This window comes from Rhinatrema bivittatum, chromosome 5 (assembly GCF_901001135.1).
Source record: "Rhinatrema bivittatum chromosome 5, aRhiBiv1.1, whole genome shotgun sequence".
Taxonomy (NCBI): domain Eukaryota; kingdom Metazoa; phylum Chordata; class Amphibia; order Gymnophiona; family Rhinatrematidae; genus Rhinatrema; species Rhinatrema bivittatum.
Window position 1 is genome coordinate 290621454 of NC_042619.1, and position 22707 is coordinate 290644160.

At 42.5% G+C, this 22707-nt stretch overlaps 1 protein-coding gene across 2 annotated transcripts in view; it reads right to left on the reverse strand.

The window, feature by feature from the left end:
• LOC115092793 (zinc metalloproteinase-disintegrin-like batroxstatin-1) overlaps window positions 1-21551 on the reverse strand; it is a 201580-nt gene extending 180029 nt beyond the window's left edge. Inside the window, exons 1-2 of one of the 2 annotated variants that reach the window (XM_029604111.1) lie at window positions 21331-21551; window positions 10211-10299 (exon numbers count right to left, since the gene is read on the reverse strand). In XM_029604111.1, coding sequence (XP_029459971.1) covers window positions 10211-10299; window positions 21331-21385 — 144 coding nt within the window. In that variant the 5' untranslated portion in view covers window positions 21386-21551. The remainder of the gene's footprint in view (window positions 1-10210; window positions 10300-21330) is intronic. The other variant, XM_029604112.1, reaches the window with a different exon arrangement.
• Window positions 21552-22707: the final 1156 nt, after the last annotated feature.

Sequence of the window (22707 nt, forward strand, 5' to 3'; positions counted from 1 at the left end):
GGGCCTCAGCCCTGGGTCAGTCCCAGGCCCAAAGCCCAGGCCTCAGAGGTCCTCTTTGTAGGTCTTTTCTTTGATCTTCATACTTGAAATGGCGGTATTCTCTCTGGGACTTGACAAAGTTAATTAACTTTGGCACCTCTCCAAGTAGACACTGTCATTTCAAGTACGAAAATTAAAGAAAATTGAAGAAAGAAGACATGCAAAGAGAATCTCCTTGGCCTGGGATCTGGGTCTGAGCCTGACTGCATTGGTGCCAGGGCCCCAGCATCAGAACCTGGCCTCTGGGTCAGGGCCCTAGCTTAGGCTGAGGCCCCAGCAACAGGGCCCGGCCTTCAGGTCAGTCCACATCATCGGGCCTGGATTCAGCCCAAGTCCCAGGCATCAGAACTGTGTCAAGACTCGGTGTTGGATTTGGTAAGTTGGAGTGGGGCTCAGGGATCAGGTAATTTCCCAGACCTGGGCCTTTGCTCAGGTCTCGGGCGAGGCCTCGGCATCAGGCCCTGGTCTAGGCTGAGAGCCCGGCATCATGCTCAAGCATATGCCACAACCCCTTAATTGGGCTACAGCCTATGCCTAGGTGAGGCCCCGGCTTCGGGCCTAGGCCTGACAAGCAACTTTTTTGTTTAATTGGTTTTCAAAATAAAATGAGATTTATATGACATGTAATCAGAATTTAACTTGTTCTGTTTTGAAAATGACCCGAAACGAAATAGGAAATTTTGTGTCATTTCCTATTTCATTTCTCCAGAATGCCCATCCCTACTGATCAGATATATGCACAGTGAACTTAGCTAGAGATGGGAAACTGTGAACTGAGAGAGGTCCATCAAACTCGAACAGACAGAAATCAGCTTGGTTGGAGCTCGTTGACAAACAATTGGCACACCTCAACTTAAAACCACATCAATGACATAGAATGGACTAGGGGCCACTCCATGAAGTTAGCAAGTAGCTCATTTAAAACAAAGGGAAGAAAATTCTTTTTCACTCAGCGCATAGTTAAGCTCTGGAATTCAATGCCAGAGAATGTGGTTACAGCAGTTAGTATAACTGGATTTAAAAAAGGTTTGGATAAGTTCCTAGAGGAAAAAATCCATAAACTGCTATTAGTAGCTTGAGATTTATTTAATGTTTGAGAACTTGCCAGGTACTTGTGACTTGGATTGGCCAGTGTTGGAAACAGGATGCTGGGCTTTATGGCATATCTTATATTCTTATGTAATTATGACAAAGGTCATGCACATGGAATTGAGAAGAATTACTTGAAAAAGTAAGCATGGTTTTGAAGTAATGGGTCCTGTCAGAGCAGCCTGACTGGGCTTTTTATTTATTTATTTATTTATTTATTTATATATTTATGTATTTATTTATTTATGTTTTAATCTGAGAAATATAAATTGATCTAATTAATCATACATACTTGCCCTACTTGACATATCTGCTGCCTTTGACACCGTCAATCATACCATACTCCTCACCCGCCTTGCTGAAATCGGTGTCACAGGTTCTGCGTTGCAAGGGTTCTCTTCTTATCTCAACAACAGAAATTACACGGTAAAAATAGCCAATTGCGAATCATCCCACATTCCCCTCACACAGGGCGTCCCGCAGGGCTCCTCCCTCTCCTCCATGCTCTTCAACAATATCTATCTCCTTCCCCTCTGCTATCTCCTCTCTAATCTTGGCCTAAAGTTCTTCATGTATGCTGACGACGTTCAAATCCTCATCCCGCTTCAAGAATCCCTCCCCAAACATTAAAATTTTGGGATTCTTACCTTACTTCAATCAACACCCTCCTCTCAAACCTACTTCTCGCTTTAAATGTAACAAAAACGGAGCTCCTCACAATCTCCAATCCCCCAGTTCGCTCGCTCTCTGTCTTAAGCAACACCAACCCTCCACCTGACTCATTCACCTGCAATGTGAGAGATCTCGGTATCTATCTTGAGCAACATTTAAATTTAAAATCTCACATCCACAATACCATAAAAACAGGTTTTTTCAAATTGCACATCCTAAAGAAACTTAAACCCCTGCTTTATACCCAAGACCTCCGCACAGTCCTACAGGCAACTATCTTAACTAAACTGGACTATTGCAATTCTTTTTCTGGGCCTCCCTCTCTCTACTATCAAACCCCTCCAACTATTACAGAATGCCATGGCCAGAATTCTCACAAACACACGTAACTCTGATCACGTTACCCCTATCCTAAAAGACCTCCACTGGTTACCTATAGCCTCCTGCATAAAATACAAAACACCATTCTTCACAATCTATTATACAATCAAAATCACACTTGGCTCGAGAATGCACCACTTTTCCGACCATCAACCCGTCCCTCCAGATCCAACCTTGCTGGAACTCTATACACCCCCTCTCTAAAAATTGCTCACCACACCTCAACCAGAGAAAGGGCTTTCTCCATTGCCGGCCCTTCCCTATGGAACACCCTGCCCACGGCCCTCCGTCTAGAGCCTAACCTGTCTAAATTTAAAAAAGGGCTCAAAACCTGGCTCTTTACATTAGCAGATCCAGATGTTGACCAGACTTAGCTTGCACTCTAACCCCTTAGCCCACTCTCTCTCCCCTCCTCCTATCTGCCTCTCCTCTTTCTCCCCTATTCTTCCCCTTAGCAAAGACTCCAAAATACAGTGTTTCTTCCCCTCAAGCAAAGACTCCTAAATACTGCTTTATAAGCTCCCCTCCTCCACTCTAAACTTATCCTACCCTGTCCTTCCCCCCCCCCCCCCCCCCAACCTCTCCCTTTCACTGCCATCAATGGTCTGGTACCTACAGCCCACCTGTACATATATGTCTATTGTTAATTTATATTCTTCAAATGTTTATATTTATATTTATGTTTATATTTATATTCTTCGAATGTTCCTATCAAATTTCTCTCTTTCCCTATCCTTCCTACTGCTATCCTCTCTCCTCCTTCATTGCTGCTCCCCCCTTCCCCATCTCTGTTTATTGTATTTCACGCTCTTGTTAATTTGTTACAATGTAAAGCGGCATGATGTTTCCGACGAATGTCAGTATATAAAAATCAACAAATAAATAAATAAATAAATAAATAAAATAAAATTGAGGTTTTGCTAAAGCTTTCAGTATAATATGCCATGAAAGGCTAAATTTCAAACCCAGTCAACTACTTAGCATACTGCAGTGGCTGACGAAGAAGCAGTTATTTGTGTGTCCCAATCAGAGTATTTGTAGAACACTAATGAACTTCTATAGATCCAGTAGAACAAGAACATAAATGCTAAAGCAAACAAAAAACTCAAGATTAAGGAAGCCGCTTTTCCTTGGTGTTCTGCCCAATAGTAATAGGGCAATCTAAGGAAATTGTCATTAAAGGTCCAATATGGGGGATGGTTTTTTCTGCTATTAAGTTTGTTGCTTGCTGGCTGATTCAGCCATCTGTGATTTATTGAGGTGGTTCACATCCTAAAAGAGAACGATTTCTCTGTCTTCAGATGCACTATTGCATGTCCCTTCACACATTACAAGCGTAGAGTATCAGTGGTCATAAAGGGCCTGAATAAAACCTGAGACTTGGTAGGCTGTGATACCTTTTAAAGGAGCAACAACAAAGATGTGGCAATGCATGACCTATTGTTAAATTTCAAAGCTATTTAGGCGAGTAAATAGCAATTTTCTCTTGCAAATAAGCTGTCTGAAAACAATCTCCCCCCCCCCCCCCCCCCAGGTGGCTTAAAGTATGTGCATTGTTATACAGTGTGTCTACTTTTAGCCACTTTGAGAGAAGGTACTCCCAGGGTCATGTTTAGATTGGGGTAGTTATAGTACATGCATAGATTGTATTTTCAGCTCTATACGTATACATTTCTAGCAAACTACTCACATGTGAAGCAGGTGAACAAGCCATAGGAGAAAAGTATCCATGAAAACGTTTCAAAGCAAAGGCAGACATGCATCCCCCTTGTTTCAGGCTATGAATTACCCCTATGCATGGGATGGGGAGTACCACAAGATAAATTATATTTACTGTTATGACTTATCTTTGGGTTTGTAGCTTGAGTGGGGGGTGAGACAGGATCCTGGTCACCCTGATATCATAACTCTGTGCCCGTCCCAAACAACCTCTCACTTGTAGCACCAGATAAAATCATCACACCAGAATAAAACTGTAATTAACCCTTTTACTAGTATTATTATGTTACTCCAGTTATTCCCTTGTTAAATGTAAACCGATCCGATATGGTTATTTACTATGAAGGTCGGTATAAAAAACTGTTAAATAAATAAAAATAAATAAATAAATAAATTATGTAAGTAGACAGTAAATGCAACCAGAACATTAAATGTGAAAATTACAGGAGTGAAGTATAATATAAACTTACGGTTTTCTTATTTTATAGCAAACAATGCAAAGTTAACACTGGGTATGGCTGTTAACCAGGGCAACTGATGTACTCGTATGAATAGAAAAAAAAAATAAGGAATGCTAATAGAGAAAGGTTGGCGGGAAAAGCAGTGAAGTACACAGCTTTCAAAAATTGTCTTTATCCCTGAGTACTCAAAAGGGGGTGGGAGGGACAGATCTACCCCAATGTCACCAGTTTGTAAAGAGTGCACTCTGTCCCAAACACAAAATTGTATGGAAAAAAACAATCAAGAAAATGAAGAAGTCCCCCTTGATGGTGGAACTGGTTAGATGACAAACCAAATAGATGAGCAGTGTGTGAAGAATCTCTCTCTCTCTCTCTCTCCTCTCCTGGGGAGCTTCCCCAAATGGATTATGTTTGACTTTGACTGAAGAGCTGAAACAATTATGATAAGATTCTGAATTTGTGACAAAAGGCAAGGAAATAAACCTTCTCCTTCCTCTGCTAAGATACTCTCTGTGCAAAGTTGTGATTACTTAGCTCTGTCTCTTAGGAGGGTGATCCAGCATGGATAGAAGTATCTCAGGCTCTCATAAGAACATAAGAACATGCCATACTGTATCAGACCGAGGGTCCATCAAGCCCAGCATCCTGTTTCCAACAGTGGCCAATCCAAGTCACAAGTACCGGGCAAGTACCTAAACATTAAATAGATCCCATGCTACTGACACTGGCAACAAGCAGTAGCTGTTCCCTATTAACTAATAGCAATTTATGGACTTCTCCTCCAAACCATTTTTAAATCCAGCTACACTGCCTTAACCACATCCTCTGGCAATGAATTCCAAAGCTTAACCATGTGTTGAGTGAAAAATAATTTTCTCTGATTTGTTTTATACGTTCTACTTGATAATTCATGGAGTACTCCCTAGTCCTTCTATTATCCAAAAGAGAAAATAACCAATTCACATTCACCCATTCTAGACCTCTCATGATTTTAAAGACCTCTATCATATCCCCCCTCAGTTGTCTCTTCTCCAAGTTGAACAGCCCTAACCTCTAGAGATGTGAATCGTGTGATCGATCGTCTTAACGATCGATTTTTGCTGGGGGGGGAGGGAATCGATCGTTTTTTTTTAAATCGTGTAAATCGTAAATCGGGGGAGGGCGGGAAACTGGCACACTAAAACATCCCTAAAACCCACCCCAACCCTTTAAAATAAATCCCCCACCCTCCCGAACCCCCCCAAAATGCCTTAAATTACCTGGGGTCCAGAGCGGGGGATCCGGTGTGATCTTTTACTCTCGGGCCTCTGGTGCATTGTAGAAATGGCGCCGGCGCTACCTTTGCCCTGTCATATGACAGGGCAAAGGTAGCGCCGGCGCCATTTTTGGTTCCTGTCCCCCGACGTCATGAGCGCAGGAGATCGCTCCCGGACCCCCGCTGGACCACCAGGGACTTTTGGCCAGCTTGGGGGGGCCTCCTGACCCCCACAAGACTTCCAAAAGTCCAGCGGGGGTCCGGAACGACTTCCTGCACTCGAATCGTATTTGCCGTATTGCAAAATGGCGCCAGCGCACTACCCAAATACACTAAAAAGATTTTCTCATTTTTGGCCTAATTCATAAAGGGAGTGGGAAAAAAGATTTGGTACATCAACTTCTTAGTGTCTGTGGGATTAATGCTTGCCACATCTGGCCATAGGGAAGGTAAGTTTCAAAGCCATTTCCAAGGATAAAACAGTGCTTCACCTGTAGACATGGACTTTTACAAAATTGCTCCCCCGATATGCACATAAAAACACATGAGTAGGGCCTTGCATGTGACAGAGTGTACCCACAACTCCCTCATTCTACCTTAAGGAGCCTTGCTCAGATTTGTAATCTGGTCCTCCTTAAGGCAGAACATTGCAAGGGATTCTGGGTGAAGGGAGATTCCCTTCACTCTACCATAAGAACCCAGGCCTAGAAAGCTTGAGGAGGCCTCAGGGAGCTGGTACACCCATATGGCGTATGTTTACCTGACAGCTGTGCCTGACACAAGGTGAGCTACTATTTTGGTTTCTGTAATTGTGAAGCACTGTAAATAAATACTTAAGAACATAAGAACATAAGAAATTGCCATGCTGGGTCAGACCAAGTGTCCATCAAGCCCAGCATCTTGTTTCCAACAGAGGCCAAAGCAGGCCACAAGAACCTGGCAATTCCCAAACACTAAGAAGAACCCATGCTACTGATGCAATTAATAGCAGTGGCTATTCCCTAAGTAAAATTGATTAATAGCAGTTAATGGACTTCTCCTCCAAGAACTACTCCAAACCTTTTTTGAACCCAGCTACACTAACTGCACCAGACTGCTCTAGTTGAGCAGAGGCGTTTCTGGGGAGGGGCTGTGGAGAGATTTGTATTTGCCTTTGCAGAAGTGTGCACTTATTGTTTCTTGAAAATAACTGTGAGCACACATTAGCAGGTGTAAATATGTGTGGATAGTTTTAGTGGGATCATTTTCAAAGGGAATCTATGCGTGTACTTTCCCTGTGAATACTGGAGTAAAGTCTGCCGACTTCACACCCAGGGCCAGTGAAAGGACTAGGTGCACTAGGCAGTCGCCTAGAGTGCCACCATTCTGGGACAGCGTGGGGACAGCATCTCCTCCTTCCTGTCTATGGTAGGGTCCAGAAGAGCAAGTGATATAGTGGGTCTACACATGGGAAGGAGGAAATCCTATCTGCTTTAGAAGCAGGGGATTACAGAATTGGCTGTGGCAGTGAGGATCAGGTGGCCTAGGAGTCAGCCTGTAGCACCATCAGGTGAAGAAGAGCAGCCGAGCCTCCTTACATTCAAGAGAAGGATTAAGGCCATGTGCAGTCAGTGGAAGATACAGCAGTTGCGCCCCCCCCCCCCCCCCGGCAGTCAGGAAGAGAAGTATCAGTTTCGCGTGCCTCCCCCCTGTCGGCAGTTAGGATGAGAAGCAGTAGTCCTCCTGTCCCCCTCCCCCCATGTAGTCAAGATCAGAAGAAGTGCTGGAGCTGCACGCGGGTAGAAACTGAAGGCACAGCACCGTTGTGGGGCCCAAAAAAAAGAGAGTTCTGTGAGCCGTGGAGGCTGAAGGAGGAGGCTTCTGCCACTGCCCTATGTGCTTTATGGAGGGGAGGGTGAGTGAGTGAAAGCCATTTGTGTGTGTGTGTGTGTGTGTATGTAACAGAGAGTATGTGAGTGTACATGTGCATATAATTGAGAGTGTGAGAGTGTGTGTGTGTGTGTGTATATGTCTGAGAGAGCCTGCATCTGTCAGAGTTTCAGTGTGTGTGTGTGTGTGTGTGAAAGAGCATGTGTGAGCGTGATTGAGAGCATGTGTGTATGTGTGTGTATGTAACAGAGAGTATGTGAGTGTGCATGTGCATATAATTGAGAGTGTGAGAGTGTGTGTGTGTATATGTCTGAGAGCCTGCATCTGTCAGAGTTTCAGTGTGTGTGTGTGAAAGAGCATGTGTGAGCGTGATTGAGAGCATGTGTGTATGTGTGTGTATGTAACAGAGAGTATGTGAGTGTGCATGTGCATATAATTGAGAGTGTGAGAGTGTGTGTGTGTATATGTCTGAGAGCCTGCATCTGTCAGAGTTTCAGTGTGTGTGTGTGAAAGAGCATGTGTGAGCGTGATTGAGAGCATGTGTGTATGTGTGTGTATGTAACAGAGAGTATGTGAGTGTGCATGTGCATATAATTGAGAGTGTGAGAGTGTGTGTGTGTGTGTGTGTGTATATATGTCTGAGAGAACCTGCATGTAAGTGTCAGAGTTTCAGTGTGTGTGTGTATGTGTGAAAGAGTATATGTGCGAGTGTGATTGAGAGCACGTGACTGAGACAACGAGCCTATGTGTACGTGTCAGTGTCAGAGAGCCAGTCAATGTGTAAGTGTATGTAGAGCCAGCATGTGTGTGTGTAGGTGTTTGAGAGAGCCTGGGTGGGTGAGAAAGAGAGAGAGAGTTTGTGTGCACAACATGACCCCTTTGAACATGCACACACACCAATCCATGGCAATCTTAGGATCTTATTAGTTTTAATTATTGGGTGTTAGTTGATGTATCTGATGTTTTGAAATATATTATTGGTGTCTGGAAACTTTTTATGAGTTTTTAATGCTCTATTTGGCAGCTTTCTTTACATATGTATTCTTTTCATTAGTATGGTTTTACTATTTTGATTGATATTTTATATTTTCTGATTTTATTGTTTTATGAGGACTGATGATATTTATATTTTTTCCATTGTTGCACTGCATAGAGTCTGGCCTGTTGTGATTTCCAGTTCAGTTTGTCTGTACATTTCTATTTATGCTTTATGGTTTCTTTATTTTGCTTTTGGTTAAGGTTTGTCTGTGGTCTGCATGTGCAACTGAGGTGAGGTATTCTGCTAGCATGTAGTTTTTGCCTTGTTCTGTTTTCCTAATAGGAGGTGTATTGGTGTTTTAGGGCCTAGTGTAATATTTGCAGTGTTGCCTTTTCATAGGTAGAGTTGTTATTCTGAGTGCTGGCACTTAATGCTCTTTTGATATGGGAGGTTTACTATATTGTATTTATAATTTACTTGACTCATGGCTTTCTGAGCGCCAAGCCCACACCCAGCATGTGTTATGATAGGCCTAATCCCATATGAATTCCGTGTATATTTTTTGCAGAGTTTTCTGGTTGACACCAGACCAATGCATGTAAATAGAATATACATGTTGTTGTAATATTTTTACCTCAGAAGAATGTACCTTGTCATTTTTCATGGAAAATTTATTATTTTAAATGCATAACTTGTTAAATGCATAACTTGTTAACTTGTTAAGTGTGTTGGTTTGAGACAGGTGTAATGTGTTGGGGGGAGGGGGAGGTTCAAGACTGTAAGGCTCGCCTAGGGCAGCGATGGGCAATTCCGGCCCTCGAGGGCCACAAACCAGTCAGGTTTTCAGAATATCCCTAATAAATATGCATGAAATAGATTTGCATGCACTCTGCCTCAGTTGTATGCAAATCTATCTCATGTATATTCAGTAGGGATATCCTGAAAACCCGACTGGATTGCGGCCCTCCAGGACCGGAATTGCCTATCCATGGCCTAGGGTACCTAACATCCTTGCACTGGCCTTGTTTACACCATTGTGGACAGGTACAAAATTACCCCCATAATGTTTTATTCCCATTCATCATCATCATCATCATCATAGTTTATTTTATGTCACATTTTTCCACCAAAAAGAGTTCAAACTGAGTTACAATTAGGAGAATAGTGAAGTACAATAGACCAATACAGGCAGGGAGAACTTAGCAAATTTGCTTGGACATTTCACTACCCCAGAGAAGGGGTTACAAATTATTCCAGTAGTAAGGAGGTGCATGGCTATAGCAAGCTATCATCCATAGATTCAACATGTCCAGTGCACGTTGTGTGGAGTTTCTGCTGTCTGCATGAATGTCTTGGAGGGTCAGCTGGTGCATTGGCCGATGTTAATAGTTGGACACTAAAGCTGCTTCAAACAGCCAGGTTTTTACTAGTTTTCTGAAAGTCAGGAGGTCTGATGTGTGTGTGTGTGGGGGGGGGGGGGGAGCGAGTAGGGAGTTTCAAATGGTTAGCGTTGGAACCTGTTTCTAGTACTGTTGTGGCGTTATGGCTCTTGCGGGATGGGTCACGAGGCAGGCTTGCCTATTGCAGCCAAAATCATCTTCTTTTTCCCTGCCTAGAAAATATATTGGCAAGGACATTCGAAGGGCACATTAGATGAAGGAGATATAGTTTGTTACACCTTAGTACTATTCATGTGCTTTATTTCCCCCTAGAACAGCACATTACATGACAACTGTTACAATTTACCTTTGTGTCTCTTTTGTACACAGCGTGGAGTTTCTGAGGGTATACCACTTCATACTGTCTTACCCCGGGTAATGGTCCTAAGGCAGTGGCTGCAACAGAAGGAGAATATATTACAAAAAAATACCATACCGTAGACAGTCGCTGAGGATTTCATTTTCAGAAGATGGTTCAGACAGGTTTTATTCAACATGGCTGCAATGCCTCCTTCTATAAAATGACCAAGGAATGCCAACACATCATAAAAAAACAGCCCAGACTTTCAGCTCTTTCTGAGCCACAAAACAAAAAGGACTATAGTGCTTTCTTGGGGCATGCACTAGGGTGACCATAGAGCATCGTAGCCAAAGGAATAGACTAAGTTCTGGATTTGCCTCAAGGCATAAGTACAGATGCAATTTTGGTTTTCCTAAGAAAAATGAGATTGTCTCCATGTGTGCCATGAGATAAAAAGCAGGACTGGCGCAGCTTGTCCCTCCTGACATGTAACTATATGGTCACTTTAGTACTTGGTTATCAGCTTGTATCGATTTCACTTTTCAGGGATATACATTGCATGAAAGATCCAGTAGGGACACTTTTGCTTGCATGATGTTTTAAAACCTTTAAAAGTTTGTACTTTTTTTGTTTAGAGAAATGACGTACAGGAAATGGTGCGGGAGCTTGAAGTGACCGCAGGCTAGTAGAGAGAACCCTTGTTAGAGAAATATGTGTTTCATGTGTGCTTGCACTGTTTGCACAGGATATGCACACAGCAAATAGAGAAGGCAGTGCCAGGATTTTTACTTTACAGTAGTAATTTATGATCTGGTTATTTTATTTTTTTTACTTATATATGGTTAGGGATTTTTTGTCATTCATCTTTCATTTGATTTTTTATTTGTATTGATTTGATTTATGTTTGCCCTATTTACCAAGTTGTTGATATTCAAATGTTTTATCTTGCTTGTTTATTAATATGATACTGATGTTGCTTAGTTTCACGTTGGGCATTATATCCATATATAAGAACTGAAAGTCCTCTACCCAAGAAATGCACTGCCAATATAACATCTCTTGACATCGCCTCATACAAATGTTCTTCAGATAGGAAAATAAATACAAGCTCTAATGAAATGAGAATCTACATAGAAACAAATCCTTTCTTTTGCTCAGATTTAATAGATTTTATATGAGAACAATTAGCATTCAGAATGGATTCATTTTACAAAAGTTATGAAAAAAGGTAGAATGTCTGTAGGAAAGTGATGGGATCTTCATAGCAGTGAGGAGCCTCATCTCATGAGGAGCTTTCGAAAATCTTCCAGAAAACTTAGCTTTTATTGCATTTGTTTGCATCTGTAATTAAAATGGTTTATGCAATTGGAAAACTCTGTAAATGTAATTTTGTTAGAGTAGCTTTCGTCTGGCACATTGCCATGTTTTTCTGTGGTGCCTTTTATATAAAAATGTATCTGAAAAGGCTTTACAAGCACATACACTACACTGAAACAAAGCAGACTAACATCTTTGGGAGGAGCTGCGGGCTAGTAGTTACTGGTTATGGAACATGAGTTCCAGTCTGTTCTCTGACCCTGGAGAAGTCACTTTATTTCCCTGTGTCCTGAGCTTATTTGAAAATGAAGGCATCCACCTTAATCTGGCCTTTCTAGTCAACAATCACCCCCCCCCCCCACCCCCGAAAAGAAAGGTCTAAAGGTTGTACCACTAGGTAAGAGACAAGAGAAAAATCTTACAACAGGACTGGAAAATAAAGAGAAAGTGGAAAGGGGAACATGGATAGGATTCATTGCAGAGTTTGATTCATTCTAGGGATTGTTAGAACTCCTACTGAGGATGGCTTGCATGAATAGTTCAGTGTTCTCTTGAAATTCTCATTCTGCACTGCATGAGGGGCTTAGTTTAGAGTTCTGCTGAGCTGGGGTTTTGCCACTAATAAGTCATAATTAAGTTGACTCGGGTCCTATCAGTTAGTGATATTTCTAGGCATTCTCCTGTCATAGAATTCTAGTGAAATTGATCACTACTCAAAGTTTGTTCATCTGTGCGTAACTAAGTAGAAATTTCAAGTTTATATCATAGCATATCACACCCGTGTATGATGATAAGATGACATTGTCCCTTGCCTTGGTTAATATGTATATGCCTTGCTACGCAGTTAATGTTTTTCTTTACTCATTGGAAGATGGGAGGGGTGGGGAAAGATGAATTGCAGGGTATTGGTTCTAGCCCTGTATGACTTTGAGGAGATCATTTCACAGTGTGCATCAGTGTCATTTATTTAGTACTTCAAAGCGGATTACATTCAGGTACTGTAGGTATGTGCCCTGTCCCCAGAAGACTTACATTCTAAGCTTGTACCTGAGGCAACGGAGGGTAAAGTGACGTGGTAAGGTCACAAGGAGCAGCAGTGGGATTTGCTTTCCCTGGGTTAAAGTATAACCTCTAGGCTACTCCTCCACTCTAATAACGCTTATGTCCTGGTCACAGGAACATATGCTACATTCCTCCTTCTTCCTGGAACCATGACACATCAATTATGATGGCGCACACTGCCCTGTCTGGCATTTCTGCCGGTGATGGGTTATCCCAATTTTTTAAAAAACAATAACATACACGATTAATCATTCTAGCAATTCTATTCAATGTCTAATCAAGTGCAAGAGAGACAATCTATAATCTCAATCTGTACTGCATGTACAGTTTTTATCTGAATGTGACTCAGTTACAAGATGAGCAAACACAGGAAGTTATGTACCAATTCTGAAGAAAGAAAATCAAGAACTAAACTAGAAGAAAAAGGGAACTGTTAAGAGAAGATGACTCACAGAACAACAATAAAAAACGTATCGCACAAATTACAGACCCCAGAAATATGCAAAATAACTGACATTAGAGTAGTCCAAGGAGGAGATGCAACAGAATCATTAAACAAAATAATCAGAGTTTAAAAGTGATTTTCCAAGTTCTCTTTTTTGCTGCATGATTGTTTCCCTTCAGAAACTAACAGCCAGGGACCAGCTTAGTGCCAAGTGCTGTGTGCTGCCATGCAGAGGACCTGCCTTCCATCCCCTCCGTTCCCTGGTCAGCTTTTCTACTTCCTGTGGAGACAGCATTCGCAGCTCTTAGGACAGATGCTGAGCTGATGTTCAGGGGCCAGATTTGGAGTCCCCAATTACAGGAAGCCTTGCTATGTGACTCCCAGCTGAAGGTAGTTGCTGCAATGTCTGGGCTAGGGAAAACTGGAGGGGGATATAAAATAGGGAAGATCCCCAGGTAATTGTGAAAGAAGGCTTATAGCTCCAGATCCGATCCTAGCCCTGGTTCTGACAGAGCTGGAAGTACAAAAGGAGCAGATGGGAAAATGTCAGGCCAAAAAAAAACAAACCAATAGTTAAAAAAACAAAAGCCTCAGAGCATATTAGTTGCTATGAAGGAGGAGCTGGGGAAAATGGCAACACTTTCACTAACAGCTTTCCACAGCTGAAGAAGCTCCCAGGACTAAAGGAGAATGCCATCGGAAAAGTTGGTGGCCTGTTGGATTTTCTACATTCTTACCAGCTGACATTTGAATCTCATTTCCCAGAACCTCTTGGTTTTTTAACCTGTAAAAGGCATACCTTACTACTTGGCTAAATAAACTCCTAAGAAAAGCTAGAATCCTTCAAATATTTCCTATTAACAGTACACTCTAACTCCTTCCGTTTCACACTAATGGAAAATCCCATTCATGTTTAGTTTCTAATTAGCTTGAGATAGGAAGTACTTTGTGTATACTGAAGGTGAAGGAGTCTAATAAGCCTTAATAAGATTTTACCTTGCTGTGCAGGCCTGCACTGAAGTTAAGCACCAGAAAATTCTAAAGTGATTACCAGATACCTCACAGAAATTCAGACTGTATGTACATTCATGTGTCCAGCAAAATGGTTTGCATGCTGGGTGTTATGCTTGCCGCCCATGGCAACCTCACGGTGCGGCTTTTGTACCTTGCTATGCAGCCTGCGGGACCCAGCTCCTCTTCCCTGGGGGTGGTGGGCCACTGGCTCCGACCTCGGGTGTCCACCAGTGCCTCTGGCCTTGCATCTCCTCCCGGGCCCTCCAGCCGGGACATCTCCATCCGCTGAGTCTCTCCGCGTGGTCAGCAGAGAGATGCCTCCAGTGGCACCGTGCCTCTCTTTAGGCGCGTGCGCGCGACATCCTGAGACCTTTAAAGGGCCTACGGCAGGAACCAGGCTGCGGACCCTGGTTGTTGATGTCATGTCCTGTATCATATATATTCCCTGGTATTCCACAGAAGCTTGGCCTTTGCAAGAGGTCTCCTTGGATTACCTGTTCCAGGTTTCGAAGTGCTCGTTGCCTCTTCATGTTTCCTGATCCTGTTCCTGTGTCTTAGGTTCCTGTGCTCGTCTTGTCTTCTTGCATTGATCGACTTCCTGGTATTGACTTCTGCTATGTTTGACTTCGCCTGCCTTCTCCAAGCCTGACTTCTGTTACGTTCGACTTCCCCTGCCTTTTCCAAGCCTGACCTTTGCTACGCTTGACCACATTTGCCTTCTCCGAGCCTTGACCATTGCTACGCCTGACTAAGCCTGCATTCTCCGAGCCTCAACCATTGCTACGCCTGACTACGCCTGCCTTCTCCGAGCCTCGACCATTGCTACGCCTGTCCTTGCCTGTCTTCTTCATGCCCTGACCCTTGCTACAGATGACATTGCTATAGACTCTCTTTCTTCCAGAGTTCTAAGTTGCTTGCTACACCTCCCATTGGCCGCCAGCTTCCATCCTAGCTCGAAAGTGACGCTCCTGTCTTTATCCTCTGGATGTGGACTCTTGAGGCTTCAGCCTTTAATTGCTCAGGCACCTCCAACTACCCCTTGTTCCTTGGTGCTTGAGTTTCTGTTCCGTAACCCGTCCGGGGTAGAACCACGCCATCTGCTGGCTGCTGTCTTTGGGCTGAACCATCCTCCATTGTTGTACAAACTTGAAACCTTCCTAAGTTCTGCTGGCCCCAGCACCCAAAGGCTTAACCTGAGGGGAACGTGGGCTGGTATAGATGAAGCTCCAGTAGCCTCTAGCTTCAGCCCACTCCACCTGCTGATGGTGGAAACCCGTGGGCTCCTGCTCACGGGTAGCATCAACCCCACCTCAGCCCAAGAATCCACCTCCAGCGCAACACTGGGAATCTGGGGCAATTGCTTCTGGAAGGTAGCAGACAAACAGTGGCTAAAGTACAGGAAGGAAACAATTGTACAGGATTTAGCTTGAGGTGGGTTGGAGTGGAGGAGCAGATAGGCATAGGATCCATCTTTGAGAGGGGCACAGAGTGAGGTGTCAGAGATGGTAGGTGGGGGCAGAAGAGTTATTTCCACCTACTTGGTGTAAGCAGGAAGGGGGAGGAGAGCATTTCCTGCTGTTTTAGTACAAGGTGTTAAATTCTCCAGCTATTTATTTGTATATTTTATTTATTTATTTGTTTGTTTTTATATACCGACATTCGACACGCGTATCACATCGGTTTACATGGTAACTTGAGGGATAGAATGACAACAGGTCATCTTATCCTTTTACATTGAAACATTGTAGAAACAGGTATAGATTTAATTAACTGCCTTTCCATAGATGCTCAAGTAGTATACACTAAACTAAGCATCATATACATACTCGGTTAATAATAATAGGTAGGACTTATCTGGCTAAGTGGTGGCCACTGAATATCAAGCTAAACTCAGTGGCTTCCCCTTAACTGGATAAGTCACTTTAGCTGGATAACTTGTAGGCAGGCAATGAGTGTAAAGGGGGAACACAACTTAGACAGATAAGTTATTTGGCTAAGTAGCGATATTGAGACTTATCTGGATTAGTTATCTGTTTAGGGTAGATCTGCCCAATAGCAGGCAAAAATTTAGATGGATAGGTCTTACTTGGCGAAGTAGCGATTTGGGGATATTTAGCTGCATAGCCATGCCGCTGAATATCATGTCTAAGTTAGCCATTGCACATCGCAGTTTAATAAATGACCCTGTTTGATAGCTGCCTATGTTTTGAATATCTACCAACGGTTCTTAAAATAAAACGGAGAAAAATATATATACATAATAGTGATAGTAACAGTAAGATAAAATTATGGACCTTACTTTGCAAGGGGGAAAATGTTACAAAGTCAGGTTTTAATTGTGATGGCATTAATGAAAACGGAAGGGACCATTTTTTTTTTAGAACCAAATAATTTTACTGTGCCATCCGCACAGGTACAATTGTATTTCTGATAGCCAATTGTGCATTTTAAAAAATAAACTTTCTATTCACAGGAAAAGTTATATACTGTATTACTCCATTTGGTATATCTGGGTTAGAACTCTACAAAATACATTTTTTTAAATTTCTCTAACTTCTTTCAGAAAGAAACATACTTAAGTAGTCCAATCTCATTTTTTTAAACTGAATTTAATTTTATATTTTTCACTAGACATGTGCCAGAGAAGCTAGACAATCTGAGAAAAATCTGGGTAAATTTAGCCATTACATTTTTACTCTTTATTTATACCATTTTAAAAAATATCAATGAGATAACCTTATATTTGTTTTTAATGAGAGAGAGAGAGATACTCTGCATAGAATCAATCTGACAATTCTGGTCGCCACATCTCAAAAAAGATATAATTGCGATGGAGAAGGTACAGAGAAGGGCAACTAAAATGATAAAGGGGATGGAACAGCTCCCCTATGAGGAAAGACTAAAGAAGTTAGGGCTATTCAAGGAGTAGAGACGGCTGAGGGGGGATATGATAGAGGTCTTTATGAGAGGTCTAGAATGGGTAAATGTGAATCAGTATATTTACTGTTTCGGATAATAGAAGTTTTAGGGGGCACTCCATGAAGTAAACAAGTAGCACATTTAAAACTAATCGTAGAAAGTTCTTTTTTCACTCAATGCATAATGCTCTGGAATTTGTTGCCAGAGGATGTAGTTAGTGCAGTTAGTGTAGCTGTGTTTAAAAAAGGTTTGGATAAGTTCTTGGAGGAGATAGCCACAGCTATTACTAGCATAGGATCTACCTAGCGCTTGGGAATTTGCCAGGTACTTGTAGCCTCGATTGGCACCTGTTGGAAATAGGATACTGGGCTTAATAGATCCTTGGTCTGACCCAGTACTTCAATTTCTTATGTTCTTATATACCACTGTAAGAGGGGACACTTTCAAGTCGGGGCAGGTTTGGGGGTGAGGGTTTACATACACAGTCAGAGGAATTAACTGCGTGTCACATTGACTGTACACAGAGTCTCTCTCTCCCTCCCCCAGTAAAGCAAGGCTAACGGGGTATGACTAGAGACCCTCATTTCCATTAACTCCTCTCACTTGCCTACTGAATGTAAAATTTGCATACTAATGTGTTGCGATATTTATCACACATGATAGGGGTCCTAATGAGGTCTAACAATGCCTTTAAATCTGAAGGTTCTAAAAAGGAGTTTAATCAAACATTTAGAAGGGTTTTGCAGGGAAAATTAGCCTCCCAAAGTAAGGACAGCATTCTTAAATTGAAGAAACACCCTCTTCCTATTCTGAGTTTGCTTGGATACATTGGGGAATATCTGAATTTTATGACCTACAAAAAGAGCATCTTTGTTCCAAAATCCAGTTTCATTATCAATTTTTTTTTCAATCTCAGAGGACAGGTAATTAACAAAGTAGCATGTTCATTAATCACATCAACAGATTGTTCAAAAGATTAGTCAAATTAGATGTACCTAAGGAAACTTGTGACGAATCAAGGTTAACAGTAACTCCATTATCTCTTTTAATAGGGACATAATATACTTTAGTGAGAGAAGGTAGGTGATCTTCCGAAATGCCTTACATATCCTTCATATATTTAATAGCTAATTCCCATGGGCCAATTAAAGAGGAATAGGGAACATTTAGAAAACCGAGATTACTAGTCTCCACCTGTCTTCAAAAAGTTCTAATCATTGCACCTATGAGGGAGCTCTGACCGACGTGCCGTAAATGTGCAGTACAGAGCGGCTCTGATGGACATGCCGCGCATGGGCGAGCGATAGAGCACGTCGGCCTCACAGTGAACGGAAACAAACGCAAACATGGACTCATGTATCCCAGGTATCACAGGCCCTACCAGCTGCACAAAGATGATGTCAGAGACCAAGAAGAAGGAGGATAGTAAGAGGAAAGGGACGGGCCAGAGTAGGTGGAGGAGGAGGAGGAGAATAAGGAAGAGAAGGGTGCTGAGCAGGTGAGACGCAGTGAGTGCAAGGGGAGTGTAATGGAAGAATGAGGGGAGAGGGGGGCTGCAGGAACAGACCAGTGGGTGATAGAATGGGAAGAGGGGCTGCAGGAGAGGAGCTGTGGAAGAAAGGAGGAACACTGGTAGAATGAGAGATGAGGAGCAGTGGGGAAAGTGAGAGGGGGAGGGGGGGAAGCAATGGGTGCAAGGGGAGTGCAAAGGGAGGGGGGGGGGAAAAGAGTACACATCCTGACACCTCCACGCACAACGCTTAGCTGGCATTTGGCCCCGTTTTAACGGGCTTAACGGCTTGTCTATGTATAATAGAACAATCTTTAACTGTAGCAGATGTAAACTCTGATGCTGACCTTCTCTAACTTCAAGATTTTCCAATCTCCTTTCATGGTCTCCAGAAATTGTCTGGGACACAGAAACTTGACGCTTGAGTAATTGCAATGATAAAGAAAAGTCATCCATTCTTTTACTCACAGTCTTTTCAAGAAGAAGAATCACCCAGCACACATCTTCCAGACTTACATTGGTTGGTCTCTGCAAAACGGACCCTTCAGAGATATTCCTAACTAGCGTAGCGCAACCAGCAGGGGCACTCAGCCATTGATTGATGGAAGAAACAGCAAAGTGCTGAGTACTCTCATGGAAGAGCGGAGCACAGGAGGGGATGCGGAGCTCGGGACTCAAATGTGTTTCCTCTGGCTGTCTCAGCGCCATCTCAGTCATGCTGAGAGCAACCAGGGGGATCACCTGAGCCACATTTTCAGTGAAACGTCTCCCAAGTGGTAAAGTGGCAAGCCTGACTTATGTTAATGTAATAATAATAATTTGTACCCTGCTTTTCAGCACTTCAAAGCGGATTACCATCAGGTCCTGGAGGTATTCCCCATCCCCAGTGGGCTCACAATCTAAGATAATGGAGGGTGAGGTGATTTGCCCATGGCCAGAAGGAGTGGCAATGGGATTTGAACCCTGGCTTCTCTGGGATACAGCCTGCTGCTTTACTATATACACTGTTTCAACATCCAAAGAAAGAAATGCAAAATTATAATGCTGGAAAAACCTTGTGTGACTAACTTTGGAGTGGAAAAAGGTTTATTTTACTTCTTATTTTGGGGACTAATCTGTGCAACAAGAAGAAAAATGTATTCTTCTACCTCTGCTGTATCTCTCCAGTAACACTAGCAAGGAGAAGGAGTAGCTGGGAGGCTGAGAGACTGAGAGACATTTGAGTTTTCGCAGAGAGTCAGTGGGGTAGTAGGATTTGAATTCCTGACTTCCAAGAAGCTCTTCTGACTTGAAGATGTCAATTAAGGAATCCCAGATTTTCCCTGATACACTAGGGACTTTTTTTTCTTTTCTTTTTTTTTTTTTTTTGCACTGTGGAAAACTTCTGAGCTTTTGGGATTCTAGCAGTCAGCATTTGATCTGAGGGCATGGTGAGGTACACAAAAAAGTTAAAGGAATTCCACTTAATCCCACTGTCCGCCTTTGATGGTATGTGGGCCCCCATGGGTCAATGTGACTTAGGGACCCTGGCATTCCATACCCGGACCTCTTTTGGTGGTCTGAAAGAATATATGAACTATTTTCAAACATACTCTGACTCTTTTTTGTCACATTTTTATTCTAACCATGCCTGCTATTTAGTTCCCAGGATTCTCTACTCAGTGCTGAGAAGGGACCTAGAATGCTTTCTTTATTGTCTTTGAGCTCTAAGTTTAACCCTTCAAGCACTTCATACGCAAACAGGCTGAAAACCTCTCACCACAAAGGGGAAAGCTAACTATTGGAACAATTTCTGACAATGCCACACTCAGCAGAAGCAGCCCAGAAATGCCAAATCATAACAACATCACAGATGACGGCGGAAAAAGACCAATTGACCTATCCTGTCTATCCAGTTATTTAGCTGAACGCTGCTTTCCAGTGAATGATCCAGGCTTAGATTACAAGTGGAGTTAGTGTGGTTTGCTTACCCCCGCCCCCAAAGATGTGCAGAATAGTCTGGCGGTTAGATCAGTGGGCTGCAAATCCCACTCCTGTTCCCTGTGATCCTGCGCAGGTTGCTTCACCCTCTATTACCGCAAGCACAGATAGATTATAAGCCTTCCACAGACAGGAGAGTACCTGAATGTAATCAGCTTTGAAATGCCCAAAAAAGCAGAATATAAAATAAATAGGCCACATCAGAAAGCAGGCAGACCCTTAATATGGCTATAAGCAAAAGCTGAAGACAACAAAGCTAGTTTAAGTGGAGTAATAATACCTTCAAAATTATTTGTAAAACAGTCATGCAAGAGTATCAAAATGGACTGTAACTTTCACTCAGTGCCCTTTGTAATTATATTGCAGAAAAAAGCAACCTCTTCAGTGGAAAGACTGGTTTCCAGTTTTGGTTATCTTTTAAAAATATATTTCCCAGTGCAGCTGGAAGCGGTTCATACTAGTAACATTAAAATGCAACTTGGATCTTTGTATAATTATATATATATTAGTCATACAAAGGTCCAGAGAAGGATGAGAACATTGTAGTTTTTGTTGTATCGTTACTCAGTTAACAATTGGAAGAACTGAGAGAAAGCAGTATTCAGTCATATGGAGCCAGTGTGATTTCAGGGTTTGAAATCACAAGACTTTGAAAGTCATTTGATTTATGATTCACTGTTCTCAGTGCTGGCTCAAACCATTTCCCTGGTACTATCATGTGCTGGGCTGGAGATAAAAACAGTCTACTAGCCATTGGGCAAAAAAGCATTTTGAGCAGAATTCCAGTGCCTGTGTTTACCCTGGAACACAGGTGGAGATCTAATCATAATTACTATTTTATCTCATGTACCAAATAACACAAAACAAAATCTCTCTTACCTTTCTGCTGAGCCAGTAGCAAGATGGTGGAAAGTTGGAGCAACTGAAGACGCATTTCAGCTGGGGTGATGGAGAGAAAAGGGCTACTAAGTCTTCAGGAATAAGAGTGTTTGTGTTACAGCTTGGTATGTGTTCAGTCCCCAGATGCTATCTCCTCACAGACTGAGAAGAAACCAGGAAAGCACGCTTTTTATTCTTGTCCCTGCATGAGCGAATATGTTTGTCTAAGGAGTTGCTCAACTTCTGCAGGTTTCAAGAATGTAACAGAAGACGGAAGTATTGACTGGATAATTGCAGTCAAGTTGTTTCTATGAGGATTAGCTGAGCTTTCTAGCTGGGGGTCTAAGCCAGAATCTCCACACCGGTCTGTCAGCATTCTAAAGAGACACACTGAAACAAACCTGCCTTGCTGATCCCACAGGATATCCATAATGAATGTGCATGGGAAAAATTTGCGTCTACTGGGTTTCCAATGTATGAAAAATACATTTATTTCATGCATATTCATTGTGGAGATCCTGAAAACCTGACTGACTGGGGTCACTAGAACAGATTTGGGAAGCCCTGCACTAAACGTTATCCTAGGATTTTATAGTAGGTGTTTGATTATAATCAATGGTATAAAAAACTGGATAATGAAGACACAGCCCATTGCTAGTTGGATAAATATTATGCATTACACAAAGGAATTTGAACTTGTAACTGTGTGATTCTTGGACTAAAGTTTACATAGCTAGGGTGAAAGAAGAACAGAAATTCAGTTGTACTTTGTTTGACCTGATCATCATAATCTCCCCTAAATGAATTCTTTAATTTTATAAAGAACGTAGGTAGGAGTTATCTACAGTATATATTACTGCAGAATGGAATATTGGAATGGCAGTTATGATGTCCTAAAAGTTAATCAGTACTGCAGATCTCCTTAATTCACATTTGCTACTCTTCTACATATATAAACACATACACATGTTGCGAGCGCAGCCTTCAGGGGCCGATGGTGTGGGCTCGGCATGCATCACTTGGCTCATAGGAGAGCGGAACCCTTGGGCCACAGGGCGGCTCAGGTCAGGACAAGAGTCGCACCCATGGTGAGGTGTGTGTGTGGGAATGGGCGACACAGGAGCAGAGCTGGATGGAGCTAGGAACACAGGCTACAATGTAGGTCTCTGGCTAGGACTTGGAACATCAGAGAGTTCAAGGAAAGCGAGAGCACAAAAGTCAGAGAAGAACTTGGAACTTAGGATTCTCACAGAGGACGACTTGGAGCTTGGGACTCACAAACATTATGTCGTAGAGCTGAAGACTTGGAATGTGGAACGTAGAGCAGAAGACTTGGGACTTGGAACATAGACGTAGACAAGGAAGATGAATCCCTTA